Source organism: Gigantopelta aegis, chromosome 3 (genome assembly GCF_016097555.1).
Source record: "Gigantopelta aegis isolate Gae_Host chromosome 3, Gae_host_genome, whole genome shotgun sequence".
Taxonomy (NCBI): Eukaryota; Metazoa; Mollusca; class Gastropoda; order Neomphalida; family Peltospiridae; genus Gigantopelta; species Gigantopelta aegis.
The window spans coordinates 84,493,311-84,513,829 of NC_054701.1; the positions used below are offsets into that span (position 1 = coordinate 84,493,311).

The 20,519-nt window shown below is 37.1% G+C and overlaps 1 protein-coding gene across 1 annotated transcript; it reads left to right on the forward strand.

Annotated features, from left to right (window-relative positions):
- The first annotated feature begins 1,136 nt into the window (after positions 1-1,136).
- Positions 1,137-16,992, forward strand: LOC121369210 (polyglutamine-binding protein 1-like). The gene is made up of 7 exons (XM_041494139.1): positions 1,137-1,296; positions 2,081-2,417; positions 3,249-3,349; positions 6,517-6,596; positions 7,362-7,467; positions 15,215-15,287; positions 16,136-16,992. Exons 1-7 carry the CDS (start codon positions 1,212-1,214, stop codon positions 16,281-16,283), a joined length of 930 nt encoding a protein of 309 aa, XP_041350073.1. The 5' UTR covers positions 1,137-1,211; the 3' UTR covers positions 16,284-16,992.
- Positions 16,993-20,519: the final 3,527 nt, after the last annotated feature.

Consider the following 20,519-nt stretch of genomic DNA (forward strand, 5'->3'; position numbering starts at 1 on the left):
TACATAGCCTACATCATTTAACATGGTTCTTGGTCAACTCGCCCCAATCCCACAACTGAAAAAGGACGTCTCCTGTCATCACTGTATGCATTTTTTAGTAAAACAATAAATTATTGAATTTGTAGAAAAAATGTACCATAATATCCTGGATAATATCATATTCTGTTATTTTAACTCCAACATTGGGTGATTTTAATATAAAAATTATGTTATTTAAAAACAAACAAAATACAACGAAACCAATAACAAATTAACAAACAACAAAAACAAATTCTGTTATTTAAAAATATCAGTTAATTGTACCTCGCTTAGGTGCAGAAGTGTGCAATAAATATGTATAACTGGCCACTTGAACCTGAATTCTCACCGAGCTAAAACCTTCCGTTCAACTACTCTCGGGGCTACAGACTGTCAATCAAAACATCAAACAAGTTCAATAACTATAATATGCGTACTACTCTTAAGTCTATGCAGTAATTAAAACTTAATTACGTTTGAACAGTAAAACCGGGTTGAGGTGAGTTAACTAAACATTGGGGTGGGTTGGTAACCCAGATGCGAGACAGTTTTGGGGAGCTCACTGACATCGTTTGAATATTTAGTAATGGCGGACTGGAATTAAAGTTGCGTATACAGTTTACAAAAATAAGTTGTATTAAGCTTGAGATTATGTGATAGAGACTAGCATAATACAATTTTTACCCCAAATATATATTGACAATACCGAAAAACACTCTAGCAATACCCCCCCCCCCCCCCCCCCCCCCCTCCTCTCTCTCTCTCTCTCTCTCTCTCTCTCTCTCTCTCTCTCTCTCTCTCTCTCTCTCTCTCTCTCTCTCTCTTTCTCTCTCTCTCTCTCTCTCTTGTTTTCTTTTAATATTTATTTTAATTAAGTATTTTATTAATACTAAAACCTCCACTGAAAATGCAAACAAAAAACCCTTTATAATGTTGGTCAAATTACTCACCACACACACCAAAAAAACCCTAAAACAAACAAAAAACAAAAATAATAATAAATAAATTTTTAAACAAAATTAATTCAAAGTCCTATTACTCGTCCGTATTTCTTTGTGATTCACTGCCTTCATCACATTCCGGTTAATGAGGACAGGGTTCAGAGTGGTCTCCCATTAACAACAAAAAAAGACCTTCCGGCGAAAGACGACGCATTTCATGATTTTGCTTTGGTTTTTCACTTAAAATACATCATGCCATTACCTGCAGCATTAGCAGCAAGATTGGCCAAAAGAGGGCTTGTTAAGGCCGAAGAACGCAAGCCTCCACAAAAGCCAGGTGGGTTTTGTAAGTCTGTCTACTTGGGTAGTGTTAGGAGAGATGGTTTTTATATGGCAATATAGCCTATTATCGTGAAGGTGTTTATATATATATATATATATATATATATATATATATATATATATATATATATATATATATATATATATATCGTGGAGTTTAGGTCGGTAAGTGTATAAGAATTGTCGACCACTGTCATTTCCAAGTGTAAAAGTGAAATCTACTTACAATATTAATTTAATGAACATTGCATTATAATTATTCATAATGGTTCGGCCATTAGCAGGGGTGTCGGAAGCAGTACAGCCATGGCACTACCACCTTTTGGGCCAGGAACGTTTTGCTTTCTCTTCATATAGTGCTCGCATAGTATAGATATCATCATATACATTGCTTCCGATGCTCCTGATTAGGCATTACCAGTTTCCAAAATTAAGACTGGTCTGTTATTTAACTTTCAGATAGACCTGGTCCGAACAGACATAGGGAATAGTATTGACTTAATGTATGCCATGCACTAAGATAGACCTACATGTAAGCTAAATCTTACGTATAATGTTGGATTTCTTATAAAAACATTCTTGTACGAATTGGCAAAAAGAAAGAAAAATAATATTTTGTTTTTCTTCTTAAAATATACTAGCCCATCAGGCTACCAAGTTGGTGTTTAAATTGTCACTAGTATTTCATATTTAACTTTAAATAGGTTTTCATATCTTAATAATAACAGTTACACAGCCATGTATATGCACTGATGGTGAATATTTGCTCTTTTTTCCAGAGGAAGTGGAAGAAGTTTTTGCAGAAGATTACGATGATCCTTCCAATCCAGAACCAGCCCCAGAAGCACCCCTCCAGTCTGCGGATGTTCCTCCCAGTCAGGTTACCATGGTACACATAACCCCAGACAAAGAACCGCCCACAACTGAGACTTTGATCTTCGAAACCATAAACTGTCCCAACAAGTGGAACCCTTATCACAAGTGTGTCACTTACTGTCGCACCCACTGGGGGGTGAAGGAATTCCTCCCGGAGCCAGTCATGTTGAAGCGTCGTGACCGCCACCTTCGAAAATATCCTCTGCCTGATGGCTGGATAGAGGTTGCTGATCCTAAAACGTTAGTTCTTATGTTATATGTACATGAAGTAGGTAACTTTGTTTTGACCATACCATATAAAAATAGACTGTCATAAATCTACAAGTTCTCCCTTGTTTGGCTTGTTATTGGCATACATAATTAGTGATTTTCCTAGAAATTAGGCAAGACATGGTAGACCAAACACTTTTGGGGCATTTTCACCATTTTCGGGGCACTTGTTTTTCATTAAAAATACACAAAAAGTAATTGAAATAAACATTAATGTAATTTATGTGCTTGCTTTAATAAATGAATGGCAAAAGATATAAAAGGCATATTTTATTAATTAATAATACCTTTTTTTGGTGTTTTATAAAGGCAATTTTAGAATTAATTACTGAAAAAGGCTTGTTTAATCTCAAGCAGCATGGTGCTGATTAAGGCAAGATGGTGTTGGACTATTGAGGCATGGTGCTGCACCATGCTAAAACAAGCTGGGGAAAACACTAATAATCATCCAATTGTCAAAGAGAACTATAGGTTTCGTCTCTGTCCATCCATCTGTCTGTCTCAAGTATACAATGTAGTTTTCCTGACTTGTTTGCTCAGTACTTCAAGATATTAAGCTGAGATTTTGTACATTATAAATATATAATTACAGATCACGTTTGACTTTCATAGGAATTTGCCCATTTTTAACAAAGTTATGGTCCTTAAACTTAGGAGATATGAAAATTTGGTGGTCTCAGTAGGCCTAGGGACATGTATTGTTGTTCTCAGAATGCTTTGGTATCATTCTGTTTGTCACATAACATACATTTGTAACTGATTGTTATAACTGGCTATAACTTTTGAAACATTTGATTTCAGTGGCAGATACTACTACTGGAGCATTACAACAGACCAAGTCTCTTGGCTTTCACCACTTCATCCCAAGTCGACCATCACACTGCCAGCCGACAGACTCCAAGGTAAGATGTTATAAACCAAGGCAGGGTTAACTGTGGGTGATCAGAAAATTTTGCAATATTATCTAAAAAATGCAAAACCTATAGCTATTTTACAACAAAATATCAGTAATAACACAAATTATTTTCACCAAATTAAAATAAAATTTGCCAATTCTTCTTAAAATTTGCGAATTTGGCGAGTGCTAGAGCTAGCCCTGTAAAGACAAGATGTAGGTCAGTAGTACTAGTAGAGTGCTTAAAGGAAACATGTCACGTAAACCATATTTGGCACCAACCATGTACAATTAATTATAAATTGAATCGCCTAAAAAAATTTTTTTTTTTAAATTAATTACTTAAAATATCTCCATAAAAGAACCCCAGATACGAGCTCTTAGCGGAAATTGCCGATCTTTAATGAGCAGGGCAATCACGAGGTCCGTGACGTCAGAGACGCGTCGCTTGATCTGACGCCTTACACTTAAAAGCATTAGTCCGTACCACGCATAAAGAATCTAAGACTTGCACAGCTTACCAAAACAATGAGTGTTCGTTCGCAAAACGTTTTGCCGTATCAATATGAGCTGTTAGTAAATGAAGAAAGACACACATTTACTTACAACAGTGATACTGAAGAAAAAACGGATAGCGAGTCGGAGGGTGGAGAAACTGATGGTGCCAGACCAGACCGGTCGACTAATTTACAGCCCGGAGCCCGAAAGTAACCCAGAGACAAAACCGAAACTCGGATGCTAATGCCGAGGTGTATACTGTTCATATTTAGCATAAAGATACACCTCGATATGATGTATTTAAATATGTAAAAAATATAAATGTAGGACAAACATTTTTGGGTGGGTTTTTTTAGAAAATATCGCATTTTTTATGTTCGGGCTGTACATAATGAAATCTGTATGCACAGTGTAAACAAACGCTCTAATTTACGACAAGGCGCTTCACTTTAATTAACCTGGCTTGTAAAACAACATAAATGACTTGAGAGTATAATCAACTTTTAAACTAAATATATTTCTATTTGCATCAATAGAACGAAATGGGGTTATAGTATTTTTCTCTCATAAAAAAAAGTAGCATATTATTAGGCCTATTGGTTGGGTGCGTTAGAGTAAAAACGACCACTCACGATACCCAAGTGATAATTTTCTTTTCTTTGGTACTACGTAATTGGTCAGTTTTGTAATTTTAGATGGGAAAGTCTACTTAATCAAGGGTTTTACAGCATTATTTACAGTAATGAAGCAGGGCGGCTGATAATGTCCATTAACATTGTACTATAGTCGCGACAGGTTACGCCACAATACCCTGTGATCTTAAAAAAACTGGCACGTATTTTGTACGTATGTCTAGACCGTGGTAATCACTTACCTGGTCGATACCCTGCAATATACACCTGCCAATCAGGAATCACATGTGCAGGCCACGGAAAGAAAGGACCAATTAACTAAAACAACACTCCGATTCTCAAGTCAGCCCGTGGATGAAACATAATAGTTATTTCGACACCGACAGTAGTGGTTTATTTTGTATTGAACTTCGTGTTGCTTCGGGCGATGAGGAAGATTAAAAACATTTAAAATTATTATTGTTTTCTACACGTTTTTTAAAAACATATTTAAATACATCATACTGAGATGTATCCTCATGCCAAATCCCATGTTTGTATATGCCATATTTAATTACTTATTGACGTTTCCTTCTTCGGACGGTGAATACAGATTTTGTTATGTAGGCCTACAGCCCTAACATGAAAAATCTTTTTTTTTCCAAAAAAAAAAATAAAAAAAAAAATTCTACATTTTTGTTTTAACATATATAAATACATCATGCTGAGGTGTATCTTTGTGCCAAATATGTACAATGTACACCTCGGCATTCGCAACCGAGTACTGTATTTGTCTCCGGGTAACGTTCGGGCTCCGGGCTGTAAATAGGCTGACACCAAAGTACTATGCGGTGTTGGTGTCCAATCTTTTCTTTTGAGATAAAATACACGCGTCTTTCTTCGGATACAATACTTTGGAAAACCATAAAAAGACAATCCCGATCGTTTAAAGTGTTTATTTTTACACCCAAAGGCCACGCAGTACGGCACTGTTGGACTGAAAAGACTGAAAAGCCCCTTACTCCATATATAAACAGTTAACAACAATGGAAGAGTACAGCGGCTCTGACGTCACTTCCCTTTTTTTCCGAACGCTCACGAAGAAATATGCATAAATCGTACTTTGATACTGATTAGCGTAATTTCTTCATTTTAAGTTAACTACACGTATTTTATTGTTATAAAGTTATTTGTATATTATTTTTATATCATTTTTCTTTTAAAATTAGCTATAATATGGTCTCGTGTCATGTTTCCTTTAACTCTTGTACGATGGTATGTAGGATTGATCCACATTGGTAGATCCAGCCAGTGCCCCATGACTGGTATACCAGTTGTCACTGAGTGATGCATGTCTTCATGGAATCAGGACATAGCTTACTAGTAGAGGACATTAAAATGAACTACTAGAATTAGGGCATAGCTCACTAGTAGAGGACATTAAAAATGAACTACTAGGATCAGGGCATAGCTCACTAGTAGAGAACATTAAACATGACCTACTAGGATCAGGGCATAGCTCACTAGTAGGGGACATTAAAAATGACCTACTAGGATCAGGGCATAGCTCACTAGTAGAGGACATTAAAATGGACTACTAGAATTAGGGCATAGCTCACTAGTAGAGGACATTAAAAATGAACTACTAGGACTAGTAGAGGACATTAAAAATGAACTACTAGGATTAGGGCATAACTCACTAGTAGAGGACATTAAAAATGAACTACTAGAATCAGGGCATAACTCACTAGTAGAGGACATTAAAAATGAACTACTAGAATCAGGGCATAGCTCACTAGTAGAGGACATTAAAAATGAACTACTAGGATCAGGGCGTAGCCTACTAGTTGAGAACATTAAAAATGACCTACTAGGATCAGGGCGTAGCCTACTAGTTGAGAACATTAAAAATGAACTACTAGGATCAGGGCATAGCTCACTAGTAGAGTGTAAGACATTACAAATAAATTATTGGGATCAAGGTATACATCATTGGTAGAAAATTAAACATTGAAACCAAACTACTGGGATCAATGTTGAATATGATTTTTGTTTGTATTTTCAGCAATGCTTGATAGCTCAGCGCGAGTTACCTTGAATGACAAGGTCAATGAGGAGGAACAAATGGACATGGAGAGTGATCTGGTAAGGACACAGTATTACTTGAACACAAATGTAGAGCAGACAAATTCTGGGTTGTTAGCCCATCTGGATTTGTTTCAGAGTGACATGAGCAGCTGTGGTTGTTTTGTTTCAGAGTGACATGAGTAGCTGCGATTGTCTGTGTTTTGTTTTAGAGTGACATGAACAGCTGTGGTTGTTTTGTTTCAGAGTGACATGAGCAGCTGTGGTTGTTTTGTTTTAGAGTGACATGAACAGCTGTGGTTGTTTTGTTTCAGAATGACATGAGTAGCTGCGATTGTCTGTGTTTTGTTTTAGAGTGACATGAACAGCTGTGATTGTTTTGTTTCGGTATGACATGAGTATCTGTTATTGTCTGTGTTTTGTTTCAGAGTGACATGAGCAGCTGTGATTGTGTTTTTGTTTCAGTGACACAAGCAGCTGTGATTGTGTTTTTCTTTCAGTGACGTGAGCAACTGTGATTGTGGGGGGGGGGGGTTTCAGAGTGACATGAGCAGCTGTGATTGTGTTTTTGTTTGAGTGACATGAGCAGCTGTGATTGTCTGTGTTTCCTTTCAGAGTGACATGAGCAGCTGTGATTGTCTGTGTTTTCTTTCCTTTGTTAGTGACATGAGCAGCTGTGATTGTCTGTGTTTTCTTTCAGAGTGACATGAGCAGCTGTGATTGTCTGTGTTTTCTTTCCTTTCTTAGTGACATGAGCAGCTGTGATTGTCTGTGTTTTCTTTCAGAGTGACATGAGTAGCTGTGATTGTCTGTGTTTTCTTTCAGAGTGACATGAGCAGTTCGGAATCTTCGAGTGAAGATGAACGAGAGCGCCGCCGAGACCATGGCCGTGACAGACGATATGGCCGAGGTAACCAAGGAGACAAGAAAGGTAAACAATAACACTAGACTCATCTGTAAAAAGCTTACAGTCCACCAGTCTAATACAAATAAGACAACATATCATTATTGTAAGACTAGACTAACCTTTAAACAGTTTAGTCTCCCAGTCCACCAGTCTGACGCAAATAACACAACATTATTGTTAGAGTAGACTAACCTTTAAACAGTTTAGTCTCCCAGTCCACCAGTCTGACACAAATAACATAACATTATTATAACAAATTAAAGTAGTTGCAGAGTTGCTGCAAGGAATGTTTTTTGGAGGGTGCAAATTTCTACAATTCTGTCCATTTTTATTTTCATTCATGACTATGGAAAATCATCAATCTTGTGAATGATGCTTGAACTATTTTTCGCTCCATCCAGTGCACCACAACTGGTATATCAAAGGCTGTGGGATGGTGCATATAAAAGATCCCTTGCTACTAATGGAAAAATTTAATGGGTTTCCTGTCTAAGACTATATGTCAAAATCACCAAATGCGTGACATCCAATAGTCTATGATTAATAAATCAATGTGCACTAGTGGTGTTGTTAAACAAAACAAACTTTAACTTTAAAACCAATGACAATGTTCATTCATTGTATTTTAGAAAACATTTACAGTGTTTTTCTTCCATAGCATATTTGAACAACATATATACAGATGTAGGTAAACCATCAAGCCATGTCCAAAAATAATGCAGATATCAGAAAATTAGAAAAAAGCTTTTGTTTAACGACACCATTAGAGCACATTGATTTATTAAACATTGGCTATTGGATGTCAGACATTTGGTAATTTTGACATATAGTCTTAGAGAGAAAACCTGCTACATTTTTCCATTAGTAGAAAGGGATCTTTTATATGCACCATCTCACAAACAGGATAGCACATACCACGGCTTTTGGTATACCAGTCGTGGTGCACTGACTGGAATGAGAAATAGCCCAATGGGCCCACCGACGGGGATTGATCCCACACTGACCGTGAACACTTTACCACTGGGCTACATCCCACCCCGCAGAAAATGAGAAAGAGCAATCACTGAAGCATAATTCTGATAATCTTAACAATCAGTATTCTGCTATATTAACCATTCAATTTTGTTACAAAAATATGTTGGTTTTGGTTTTGAATTAGTGTCAAAGTGCTTTAAGGTGTATACTACCAATACAATGTACTACCAAATCAAATCCCAATAGTAACATATGTGGCTAAAACTTTTACCTGCAGTGTATCAATCAATAAAAATGCCTCATATATAAATACTACCACCTCTCACACTTAAAGTGAATCAGAAAAAATTGGGGGTCAAGCTGCTCATTTCTGAGATAACGGGTAGCGTCTATGACTACCCTAGTTCCACACAAAATTTGAGTACTTTTTTTTCACAGGTACCCCATACATGTTTCAAGCACAAGGCTACTTGACACAGTGGTACTAGATGAAATAAAATTGCATACATTTTTTGCCCAGATAAAACTATTTGTTTTTACAACCAACACACTGACATTTATCACCAATCACAGGACTTATAGTGTTCACTTCTCTATCAAAAGTTGGGTGCACCTCGAACTTTGACCTAGCCGGAAGTTATTTTGTTTGGTACTACCTTTAGTACCAATGAATTATACCCTACCAGTATGCACCTCGAACTTTGACCCAGCCGGACGTTATTTGGTTTAGTACTACATTTAGTACCAATGAATTATACCCTGTTAGTATGCACCTCGAACTTTGACCCAGTCGGACGTTATTTGGTTTAGTACTACCTTTAGTACCAATGAATTATACCCTACCAATATGCACCTCGAACTTTGACCCAGCCGGAAGTTATTTGGTTTAGTACTACCTTTAGTACCAATGAATTATACCCTACCAGTATGCACCTTGAACTTTGACCCAGCCAGAAGTTATTTGGTTTAGTACTACCTTTAGTACCAATGAATTATACCCTACCAGTATGCACCTCGAACTTTGACCCAGCCGGACGTTATTTGGTTTAGTACTACCTTTAGTACCAATGAATTATACCCTACCAGTATGCACCTCGAACTTTGACCCAGCCAGAAGTTATTTGGTTTAGTACTACCTTTAGTACCAATGAATTATACCCTACCAATATGCACCTCGAACTTTGACCCAGCCGGGAGTTATTTGGTTTAGTACTACCTTTAGTTCCAGTGAATTATACCCTACCAGTATGCACCTCGAACTTTGACCCAGCCAGAAGTTATTTGATTTAGTACTACCTTTAGTACCAATGAATTATACCCTACCAGTATGCACCTCAAACTTTGACCCAGCCAGAAGTTATTTGGTTTAGTACTACCTTTAGTACCAATGAATTATACCCTACCAGTATGCACCTCGAACTTTGACCCAGCCAGAAGTTATTTGGTTTAGTACTACCTTTAGTACCAATGAATTATACCCTACCAGTATGCACCTCGAACTTTGACCCAGCCAGAAGTTATTTGGTTTAGTACTACCTTTAGTACCAATGAATTATACCCTACCAATATGCACCTCGAACTTTGACCCAGCCGGGAGTTATTTGGTTTAGTACTACCTTTAGTTCCAGTGAATTATACCCTACCAGTATGCACCTCAAACTTTGACCCAGCCAGAAGTTATTTGATTTAGTACTACCTTTAGTACCAATGAATTATACCCTACCAGTATGCACCTCAAACTTTGACCCAGCCAGAAGTTATTTGATTTAGTACTACCTTTAGTACCAATGAATTATACCCTACCAGTATGCACCTCGAACTTTGACCCAGCCGGACGTTATTTGGTTTAGTACTACCTTTAGTACCAATGAATTATACCCTACCAGTATGCACCTCGAACTTTGACCCAGCTGGACGTTATTTGGTTTAGTACTACCTTTAGTACCAATGAATTATACCCTACCAGTATGCACCTCAAACTTTGACCCAGCCGGGAGTTATTTGATTTAGTACTACCTTAAGTTCCAGTGAATTATACCCTACCAGTATGCACCTCAAACTTTGACCCAGCCAGAAGTTATTTGATTTAGTACTACCTTTAGTACCAATGAATTATACCCTACCAGTATGCACCTCAAACTTTGACCCAGCCAGAAGTTATTTGATTTAGTACTACCTTTAGTACCAATGAATTATACCCTACCAGTATGCACCTCGAACTTTGACCCAGCCGGGAGTTATTTGATTTAGTACTACCTTTAGTACCAATGAATTATACCCTACCAGTATGCACCTCGAACTTTGACCCAGCCGGGAGTTATTTGGTTTAGTACTACCTTTAGTACCATTGAATTATACCCTACCAGTATGCACCTCGAACTTTGACCCAGCCGGGAGTTATTTGGTTTAGTACTACCTTTAGTTCCAGTGAATTATACCCTACCAGTATGCACCTCGAACTTTGACCCAGCCGGGAGTTATTTGGTTTAGTACTACCTTTAGTACCATTGAATTATACCCTACCAGTATGCACCTCGAACTTTGACCCAGCCGGGAGTTATTTGGTTTAGTACTACCTTTAGTACCAATGAATTATACCCTACCAGTATGCACCTCGAACTTTGACCCAGCCGGGAGTTATTTGGTTTAGTACTACCTTTAGTACCAGTGAATTATACCCTACCAGTATGCACCTCGAACTTTGACCCAGCCGGGAGTTATTTGGTTTAGTACTACCTTTAGTACCAATGAATTATACCCTACCAGTATGCACCTCGAACTTTGACCCAGTCGGACGTTATTTGGTTTAGTACTACCTTTAGTACCAATGAATTATACCCTACCAGTATGCACCTCGAACTTTGACCCAGCCGGACGTTATTTGGTTTAGTACTACCTTTAGTACCAATGAATTATACTCTACCAGTATGTTTATTGATTGGGAGACATTTTATTATATTTAGAACAGATTATTGTTTAGTTTTTTTAATAATGAGTGGATCCGGTTTCAGGGAATACATTTTTTGATGGTTGGCCTCAAGGTATATTTGAGCTGTTTTGTGAGGTATACTGTTTCTAATTAATAAGACATAGAATCTGCTGAAGTTTCTAGAGATGTGAATATGTACACCAGCTATTGATTGATTAGAGTCTATTCTGTTTACTTAGTTCCGCTCATTATAAAACAGTGTTATGTTAAAACAGGCCCGTAGGAATGATATATTTAGTGATGGGATGGAGGTGGGTCATAGCCGCCATAGTGAAGGGGTTATAAGCCATATTTTTACGTTTATCTATATAAAGTAGGACAGAAAAAAAGAAGTATATTTTCATCATTGAGTGGTTCCTATGGTCCTGAAAGTGTCTGGTACTTGGATTCGGGTCGAGTTTGATCCTCGAGTACATATGGACAACACTGTAAACTCAGTAGTGTTACTATAAACTCACTAGTGTTACCGTAAACTCACTAGTATTACCGTAAACTCACTAGTGTTACCGTAAACTCAGCAGTGTTACCTTAAATTCACTAGTGTTATCGTAAACTCACTAGTGTTACCGTAAACTCAGCAGTGTTACCGTAAACTCAGCAGTGTTACCGTAAACTCAGCAGTGTTAACGTAAACTCAGTAGTGTTACCGTAAACTCAATAGTGTTACTGGGTGAATATGAGGAAATTAGCATCAGTTCTTAAAGCTGGGGTTTTCGGGTGTTCATTGTATTTCTGTTATTTAACCAATTAGAATAGACCATTAATTACTAAGTCACTCAATTCTTCAATATTCTTTGACAATACTGGATGATCTAGGTTACTCACAAAGATACTGTTTTCCACTATTCTATTGTTTTGTGTTGCAAAGTATTAAAAACATGAAAATTATTTGTATGTTGTGTGAAGACAGCCGATAATGACTGATAGCGACAACACACAAGTTTTATCTGTTGTTGTATGTTGTGTGAAGACAGCCGATAATGACTGATAGTCAGGGCTCGACAGTAAGGATTGTCCGCCTGTCCGGGACAGGTAGAATTTACTGGGGACATGTGAATACCCCATTTCACCTGTCCGACCAGACAGGTGCTTCAAAATTTGATGATATCGCTAATTTTTCGCATTTATTCAGCATGAACATGATCTTGTTGATTCTGTCCCAATGTCGGAAGTTGATATTTCGCTAACTTCCAATACCCATGCGTTAAAATGCCATAACGCAACAGATCAATCGCGATACTTCTTATGGCAAGCCATGGCTTTATGTAGCACGCTGTCATTGGTCAATTGCTGTCGTCTGCTGGACTGGAAAAAGGCCAGGGGCGGCGTATATTTACGTAAGTATTTTCTCATAAAACAACCCTTCTAAATCAATAAAAAACCATGCAGTGACTTCAGTAGAATTCGGAAGTAAATGGCAGAGTAGCAAATGTAAACGGCAAAAGACCTACATACATCACACTTCCATCTGTATAAATAGTTGAATCAACAAGATTGAAAGTAGACGACAAAATAATTTAATTAGGGTAACATAGACGAACAATTTCGCACCATAGATTATAAGTTTTCAATGCTGGCACCTATTGAAAACAATAACATGTGACATTCAGTAAAAAAAAACCCCATCAATTATCTGCCAAATAATTTAATTTTTATCACTTTCTGATGAAGCATAAACTTGTGTTTTGCATGATAATTAATATAACCACATCATGAAAACATGTTTAGAAGTCTATGGTGTGAACTTGTTATAATCTTTGGAATAATATGGAGCTTTTTTGATATAACTACAATTGAGGATTGATTGTTTGAAACTAGAGTGCAGAGGTTCATCTTATTGAGCACATGGCACATCAGTTGACTTTTGCCATTTGAATGTTTTTATAACTTTGATATGTGATGACATTGATTATTATTTGTTTGAAACTCATCTTATTGAGTATATAGTTGATATGTCAGTATGAGGTTTTTTTTTTTTTTGTTCCTGTGATATGCGACTAGATTGGTGAACGATTGTTTGAAACACTGGTGCTGAGGTTTATCTTACTGAACATATCAGTCAGCTGATTTTTTTATATTCTTTGTTTTGTTTATTGTGATATGGATGTGACTACAATTGATGTTTGGTCATTTGAAACTCGAGTGCTAACGTTCATCTTATTGAACATAATATTCATTAGTTGATTGTTGTCTTTTGATTGTGGGTTTGGTTTTTGTTGAGTTTTTTTACTGAGATTTGTGACTCACTGAAGATTTTATTGTTAAACAAAACAAAAAAATATATATACAAGGACATGTGGTATATCTGATGGGACAGGTAGTTTTATTTTTTGCATGTCCTACAGGACAGGTGCCTTAAAAAGTTAATGTAGAGCCCTGATAGTGACAATACACAAGTTTTATCTGTTGTTGTATGTTGTGTGAAGACAGCCGATAATGACTGATAGCGACAACACACAAGTTTTATCTGTTGTTGTATGTTGTGTGAAGACAGCCGATAATGACTGATAGAGACAACACACAAGTTTTATCTGTTGTTGTATGTTGTGTGAAGACAGCTGATAATGACTGATAGCAACAACACACAAGTTTTATCTGTGGTTGTATGTTGTGTGAAGACAGCCGATAATGATTGATAGCGACGACACACAAGTTTAGAAGACTTATCTGTTGTTGTATTTTGTGTATCATAAAACCAGGCCTCTGAAAATTGAAAATCTGCATGACCCATTTATCGGTTACACAGAAATAATCAAGGTAACCCATTTAATTTTTGCATAACCCGTTATATCCAAGTAAATGGTGCTCCAAATTTTGCGCAAACAAGAAATAGGTTACTAAAAATTAGATTTGTGCGAGCAACATGCGAACCAAATGATCATTCTCACAATTTTCAGTGGCCAAAAAATGTATATGCACAGTTACAATATTTTTTTAGGTTAGAGTGTTCTTAAGGAGATGTCATTAGGTCATGAGATTTACATGTTGTGGTCATGTTCTAAGGTGCCTCAGGGAACAATATTTCAAAATCTTAGGTAACCGGAAGTCCATTTACGTGAGTTTTACTTAGGTAACCAATTTTTTGGTTACGTGAATATAGTTCTTGTAACCAATGAGTTAGGCCTACCTAATCCTAAAACACTTGAACTACAGTTCTGTGCAGCATGATGGTTCAAATGTATTTAAAAACAAACTGATTTTCACTTTCATTACTGATATATAGTACTTTTAATGTTAGAATGTAATTGTTCACCACGTAACCGATTGGCGGTTCTCGTCATAACAACAGTTCTCGTGAAAGATTGTATCCTGTGCCTGTTCACTAAAAACAATATATGCCGCTATATGAATTCAGTTTAAAGTATTGAACAATGCAACTGTTAATATGTTCTGATTGAGTGTAGAATGTAAACTAAACATGATAATGCAGGGCTTCTAGATTATGGTAGCCCACTCCCATGGCTAGTGATATTCATTGTCGGGCTAATAAATAAATACTACTGCCATGCCCGATGGCTAGTGAATTTTTTTGGTCAAATGTTGCAGTTAAGTCTATTTTGTAAATATGAATATCCTTCCTCCATCCCACCCCCCAATGTTAGTGTTTTTAAGCTCTATATCTCCCTCTTTAGGTGACATATCCGATTATTACTGTTATTTAGTAAAATTGTATTAACTTAAAGTAAAGTAGGGCTAGTGAATTTTTAATTGTGGATAGTAAATTTTTAAAATCACTGATCCCATGGCTAGTGGATTTTATAAATTTTTTAGAAGCCCTGTAATGCTGTGCAACATGAATGTTGTTAGTTTCAGGTAACAGGAGAAGTAAGGAAGATACACTGGATCCTATGGACCCTGCATCATATTCCGATATTCCCAGGTATGTTCATATTAGTAAAGAGTGTTACCCATCCAGTCATATTCCAATATTCCCGGGTATGTTCATATTAGAAAAGAGTGTTACCCACCCAGTCATATTCCGATATTCCCAGGTATGTTCATAGTAGAAAAGAGTGTTACCCACCCAGTCATATTCCGATATTCCCAGGTATGTTCATATTAGAAAAAGAGTGTTACCCACCCAATCATATTCCCAGGTATGTTCATAGTAGAAAAGAGTGTTACCCACCCAATCATATTCCGATATTCCCAGGTATGTTCATAGTAGAAAAGAGTGTTATCCACCCAATCATATTCCGATATTCACAGGTATGTTCATATTAGAAAAGAGTGTTACCCAGCCAATCATATTCCGATATTCCCAGGTATGTTCATATTAGAAAAGTGTGTTATCCACTTAGACTTCTAGCATCTTATTTGGAGATGAGTAAATGCTTATGTGTCTGATAATCCCCCTCCCCAACCCTCTCGAAAAGATCATGAAAAATGTCTTTTAAAAAGTCAAAGAAGTCATGGTATTTAGTTGATGACAAAATATACTCACCTTGTTTGTGACTAAACATAAAACACTCCTATTTTTATAATATTTATATGACATTGCATGTTGGAAGTTTTGAAAGACACATGTATAACTACATACCATGCTTAAACGCCTGGTTAAGAAAAAACATAAACCACTGCTATTTTTATAATATTTATATGACATTGCAGGTTGGAAGTTTAGAAAGACACATGTATAACTACATACCATGCTTAAATGCCTGGTTAAGAAAAAACAGGCTTGTTAAATTCAGCCCTGTATGGTTACTATTTTATTTTGTGTTTTAGAGGTTCGTGGTCTGACGGGTTGGATCAGCGGGGGAAAGCCAAGACAGGCGTGGATGTCACTGCATCCGGCCCACTCTTCCAACAGCGGCCGTACCCAAGTCCTGGAGATGTCCTACGAGCAAACAGAGAAATGTCGGAGAAAAAATAATGAAAGCCTGGATGCCTGTGATGGGTTGTTTTAACAAAACCAGCTGTGTGTTTAGGTCCACTCTAGCTCAAGTGTCCTCTAGCTCTGTTCCGTTTGTAATGTGAGAATATGGCTAGAGTAGTCTTTGAGTTAAAAACAGTTGATTTGGCCATTCGTGATAACCACAGGATTATCAAGTACTCTGTCTACAATACACACAATTTCTTAAATCTGATGCCAGAGAGCATTAGTTTGATTATTTTGAAGGTACTTGTAACATTATACATACAAAAGAAACCCAACACTCATATTGAAATATAGCAAGATGCTTTCAGATAGATGTGTTGGGTTTCTTCTTGTAACATTTGTGCTAGTCACTAGGTTTAATGTTTTGAATAAACTCAAAAAGGATGAAATTAAAGATCTGTGGCATCAGATTCGTGAAGTATGTGTTTTAAACACAATAGTTGGCTACCATTTGTTTGTCGTAAAAAAGACAGTCTATTAAATAGAGTGCACACTAACCGCATTCTGACATATAAAGAGAACATCGCTGGAGGACATTCGAGCTAGATCCAGATGGAAATGTTTTAAATCATTCATTGAAAACAAAAGAGGATCATGAGTGAACACTGAATGTGACTGACTGAGACGTGTTTCACTTTTATCATGTATACTGTGGTAAAATCACTGAAATGAGAAAGATGGGTAATAAATGAATTCATTTATATTTTTATTTATTTATTTAATACCCTCAGGACTGTACCTAGCAGGGGACAAGGGAGATGGTTGTCACACTCCCCAAAGATTTGTTTGTTTGTTTGTTTTGTTTAACGACACCACTAGAGAACATTGATTATTAATCATAGGCTATTGGATGTGGTAATTTTGACATATAGTCTTAGAAAGGAAACACGCTACATTTTGTCATTAGTAGCAAGAGATCTTTTATATGCACCATCCCACAGACAGGATAGCACATACCACAACCTTTGATATACCAGTCGTGGTGTACTGGCTGGAGCGAGAAATAGCCCAGTGGACCCCCAAAGAATATTAAAAGAGTAGTTTTTGTGAAGCTGGAGAAGACCGTATATTGAGCTCTGGTTCTTGTGACTTCTTACAGAGGCGAATACATTATCTGGGTAATATCTACTTGTAAACACTTTACTACCAATTTCTGTTAAAGGCACAACCCAAGTTTAAACCCATAAAAATGGACACCAGGTTTAGTTAATCTACAAACGTATAAATAATTTGGATGTTACAACAGAGTGAAACAAGAGTGTGATGTTGAAATGGTGAAATACCCTTAAAAATCGACTCCCTAACCTTACTTTTCTGACGCATGTGCGTTTTTGAAAAAAGGAAAAATGCATTTTGTGACACCATGATGATCAGAAATACTTTGGTTGTAGGGAAATGAAAATCTAAGTAATGACTGATTTCAGTTAAGAAAAACGGCTCTAATAGTGAAAAATATGCCTTGGTGTTTAAAAACTAGGGTCTGTCCCTGCAAGGGATGACTCAAATTACGATGAAGAAGTTTCATTTCTGAAATGGTGAAACAAAATCCTAAAATGGAATGTTGGATACCTTTATCAAAACTAATCTAAATGACATCATATCTCTGCACAAAGCAGAGTCAAATGAGTGTTTTGACAAGTTTGTGACAGCTACCATCAAGCATTTGTCAAGTGCTTTGTCTTTCCCCAGGAAGATGTATCCTTCCTAGTCCGCCGGCCACGACTTGAAACAAATTTAAACCTGCACACAACAATGTCCATGTGTCTCTTTCCATATGTATAATCAACAAAAAAAGGAAAGTATACATGTAATAATACAGTGTATTTTATCATTCTTACAAACTTCATGAATGAAATTTTGAATGAAGATAAATGCACCATTACACAGGATGTTAGTGTAATTAAATGCGACATTGCGTGTCTATGATGACCTCACAATGATCATCAACACCTTTACCCCATAAAACAAAAATCACAGTTCTCCACTGCAACGACTCACAACATGATAACTGTCCCTGCAGGTCAGTAGGAAGTGTGGTCAATGCAGACTTGACAACGTCGTCTCATAGACTCTATACGCCCGTTTACCAGCATAACTGGCGTATTGTGCCACTCCTGTATTTAAGGGGTCTGCTGCAGCTGCTGAATGTTTAGAGGCTAGGGAGTTTGCATCTAAACTCGTCTACGAAGTTCATCCGATTGATGTTCTATGGGATTGAGGCCTGGTGACAGCTGGCCAGGGCAATACGTCGACATGATTCTGATTCAGAAATTCAGTATACACTCTCGAACAACGTGCTAATGTACGTTATCATGTTGTACAAGATGTGGAACAACAGGAGCAAGGATTTTGTCTCTGTAACGAACACCGGTGAGGTTTCCATGAATAACATGAATGTCAGTTCGACCTCTCCCAAAAATCCCAGCCCAAACCATGACGCTACCTCCACCAAACCTGTACACTCTCGTAACACAATAGTTCTGGGGTACACCATGATACGCGCATCCGCAAATATTAAGTTGGATCTTGATTCGTCACTAAAGAGGAAATTTCTCTAAAGAATTCTGGTCCATCGGAAATGACGTCTTGCCCACTGCAGACTATACGGTGGCGTTGAGTCAGAATGGGGCGTGTCACTGACCGTTGTGCACGGATGTTGTATGCTCTCTCTGACGCCATATAACCGTAAGTAAAATGTGTTGAGTGCGTCGTTACAGTTTGAGCAGTGATGGGCAATAATGGTGGCTGGTTGAAATCGGTTTCGGAGGGTCGTGGTTAGGATATACCGATCCTGCACAGCCGACATAGTTCGTGACCTACCACTATGAGGACAGTCATTGGTGGATTCTGTGACGTTTAGGCCACTGACAAGTCTGTGTACAGTCGCTCTTGTCACATTAAAACGTCTGGAAACGTCACCGATACTGATGCCTGCTTGAACATTCCTACTGCTCTCTTGTGGTCCTTTGGGGTCAACTGTGGTATGGTTCAAAGGGATGTTTTAGACGTAATTTGTTGTTTTTAAACAGTAATGAACCTCTGGGTATTCGTTTTAAATACTGAACTCGTAGACGCAGAGAAACATTCCCAACGTGGAAATCGTGCGTTTATTGTGAACCCTATGACGTCATCAACAGCCTTTCGACATGGCATGCACGTGCAGTATGTATTGGACAAAGAGCTCACAAGTTTCTATTGCGATACGGTATAACGATATGTAGAAATACATGTCTCTAATATGTATACTTTCTTTCTTTATTGAGTATATTTAAGAACGTGCCAGTTTAATGGAAATCGGATTTACTGCTGGATAAAAGTCCAGAGTGTACTGTATTTGGCCTGTTATGATAGATGTCTGCTCAATACAGGAGATAATATAGGTGCTGGCTTGAAGAGGTTTGCTTATTAGACGTGAATCTAGTATTCTTTCATAGGGAGCGTAACATTAATGTGACCTACCGATTGATTGAAACATATTGTATTGCTTTTTAAAGAACAAACTTACTAGGCCTTCTCCATAATACATACATGTCCCAACAGTAATATTTTATTCTTGCAATTTAAATATGAACAGAAATAAATATTGAAAAAGAGAAAGAAAGAATAAAGGAAACATAAAAAAATAAAAAAATATGTGACGTACCGATAGTTCAGTGGCGTTGGTGAAAAAGAAAAGAAGAAAAAAAAGAGTCCTTTCCTGATACAAACGCAAAATTAACTACTTGACCAAAAACAATGGACGGGCAACCTGGGACCCCACCTAAATCTGCTTCTGACCATAACTGATGTGCCATTGTTCAGCATGCTTGCCGGCATCTATATTAAGGTTACGATAAAAATTCATTTATTAATGCCAAGACGCTGGTATGACTGCATCAGCTACAGGCGCATGAATGTTTACCTTTTTATCTGATTTAATTGTTTTTCACAAGGTAGATTTGATTTAATCTCAATACAAATGCTGAAAAATTACCTTTATTTAAGCATAGTATTGGATTTGATCAAAAATGCTGAAAAACGACCTTTAATTAGGATTGGCATGAGATGTTATCTCAAATGGCGGGAAATTATCTTTATTTAGGCATAGTATTGGACCTCCAAATGGCGAAAAATTATTTTTATTTAGGCATAGTATAGGATTTGATTTCAAATGCTGAAACATTTTTATTAAGGCATAGTAAATGTATGTTTTCATCTTTTTTGAAGATCATTTCAGCTTTATTTTTGAAT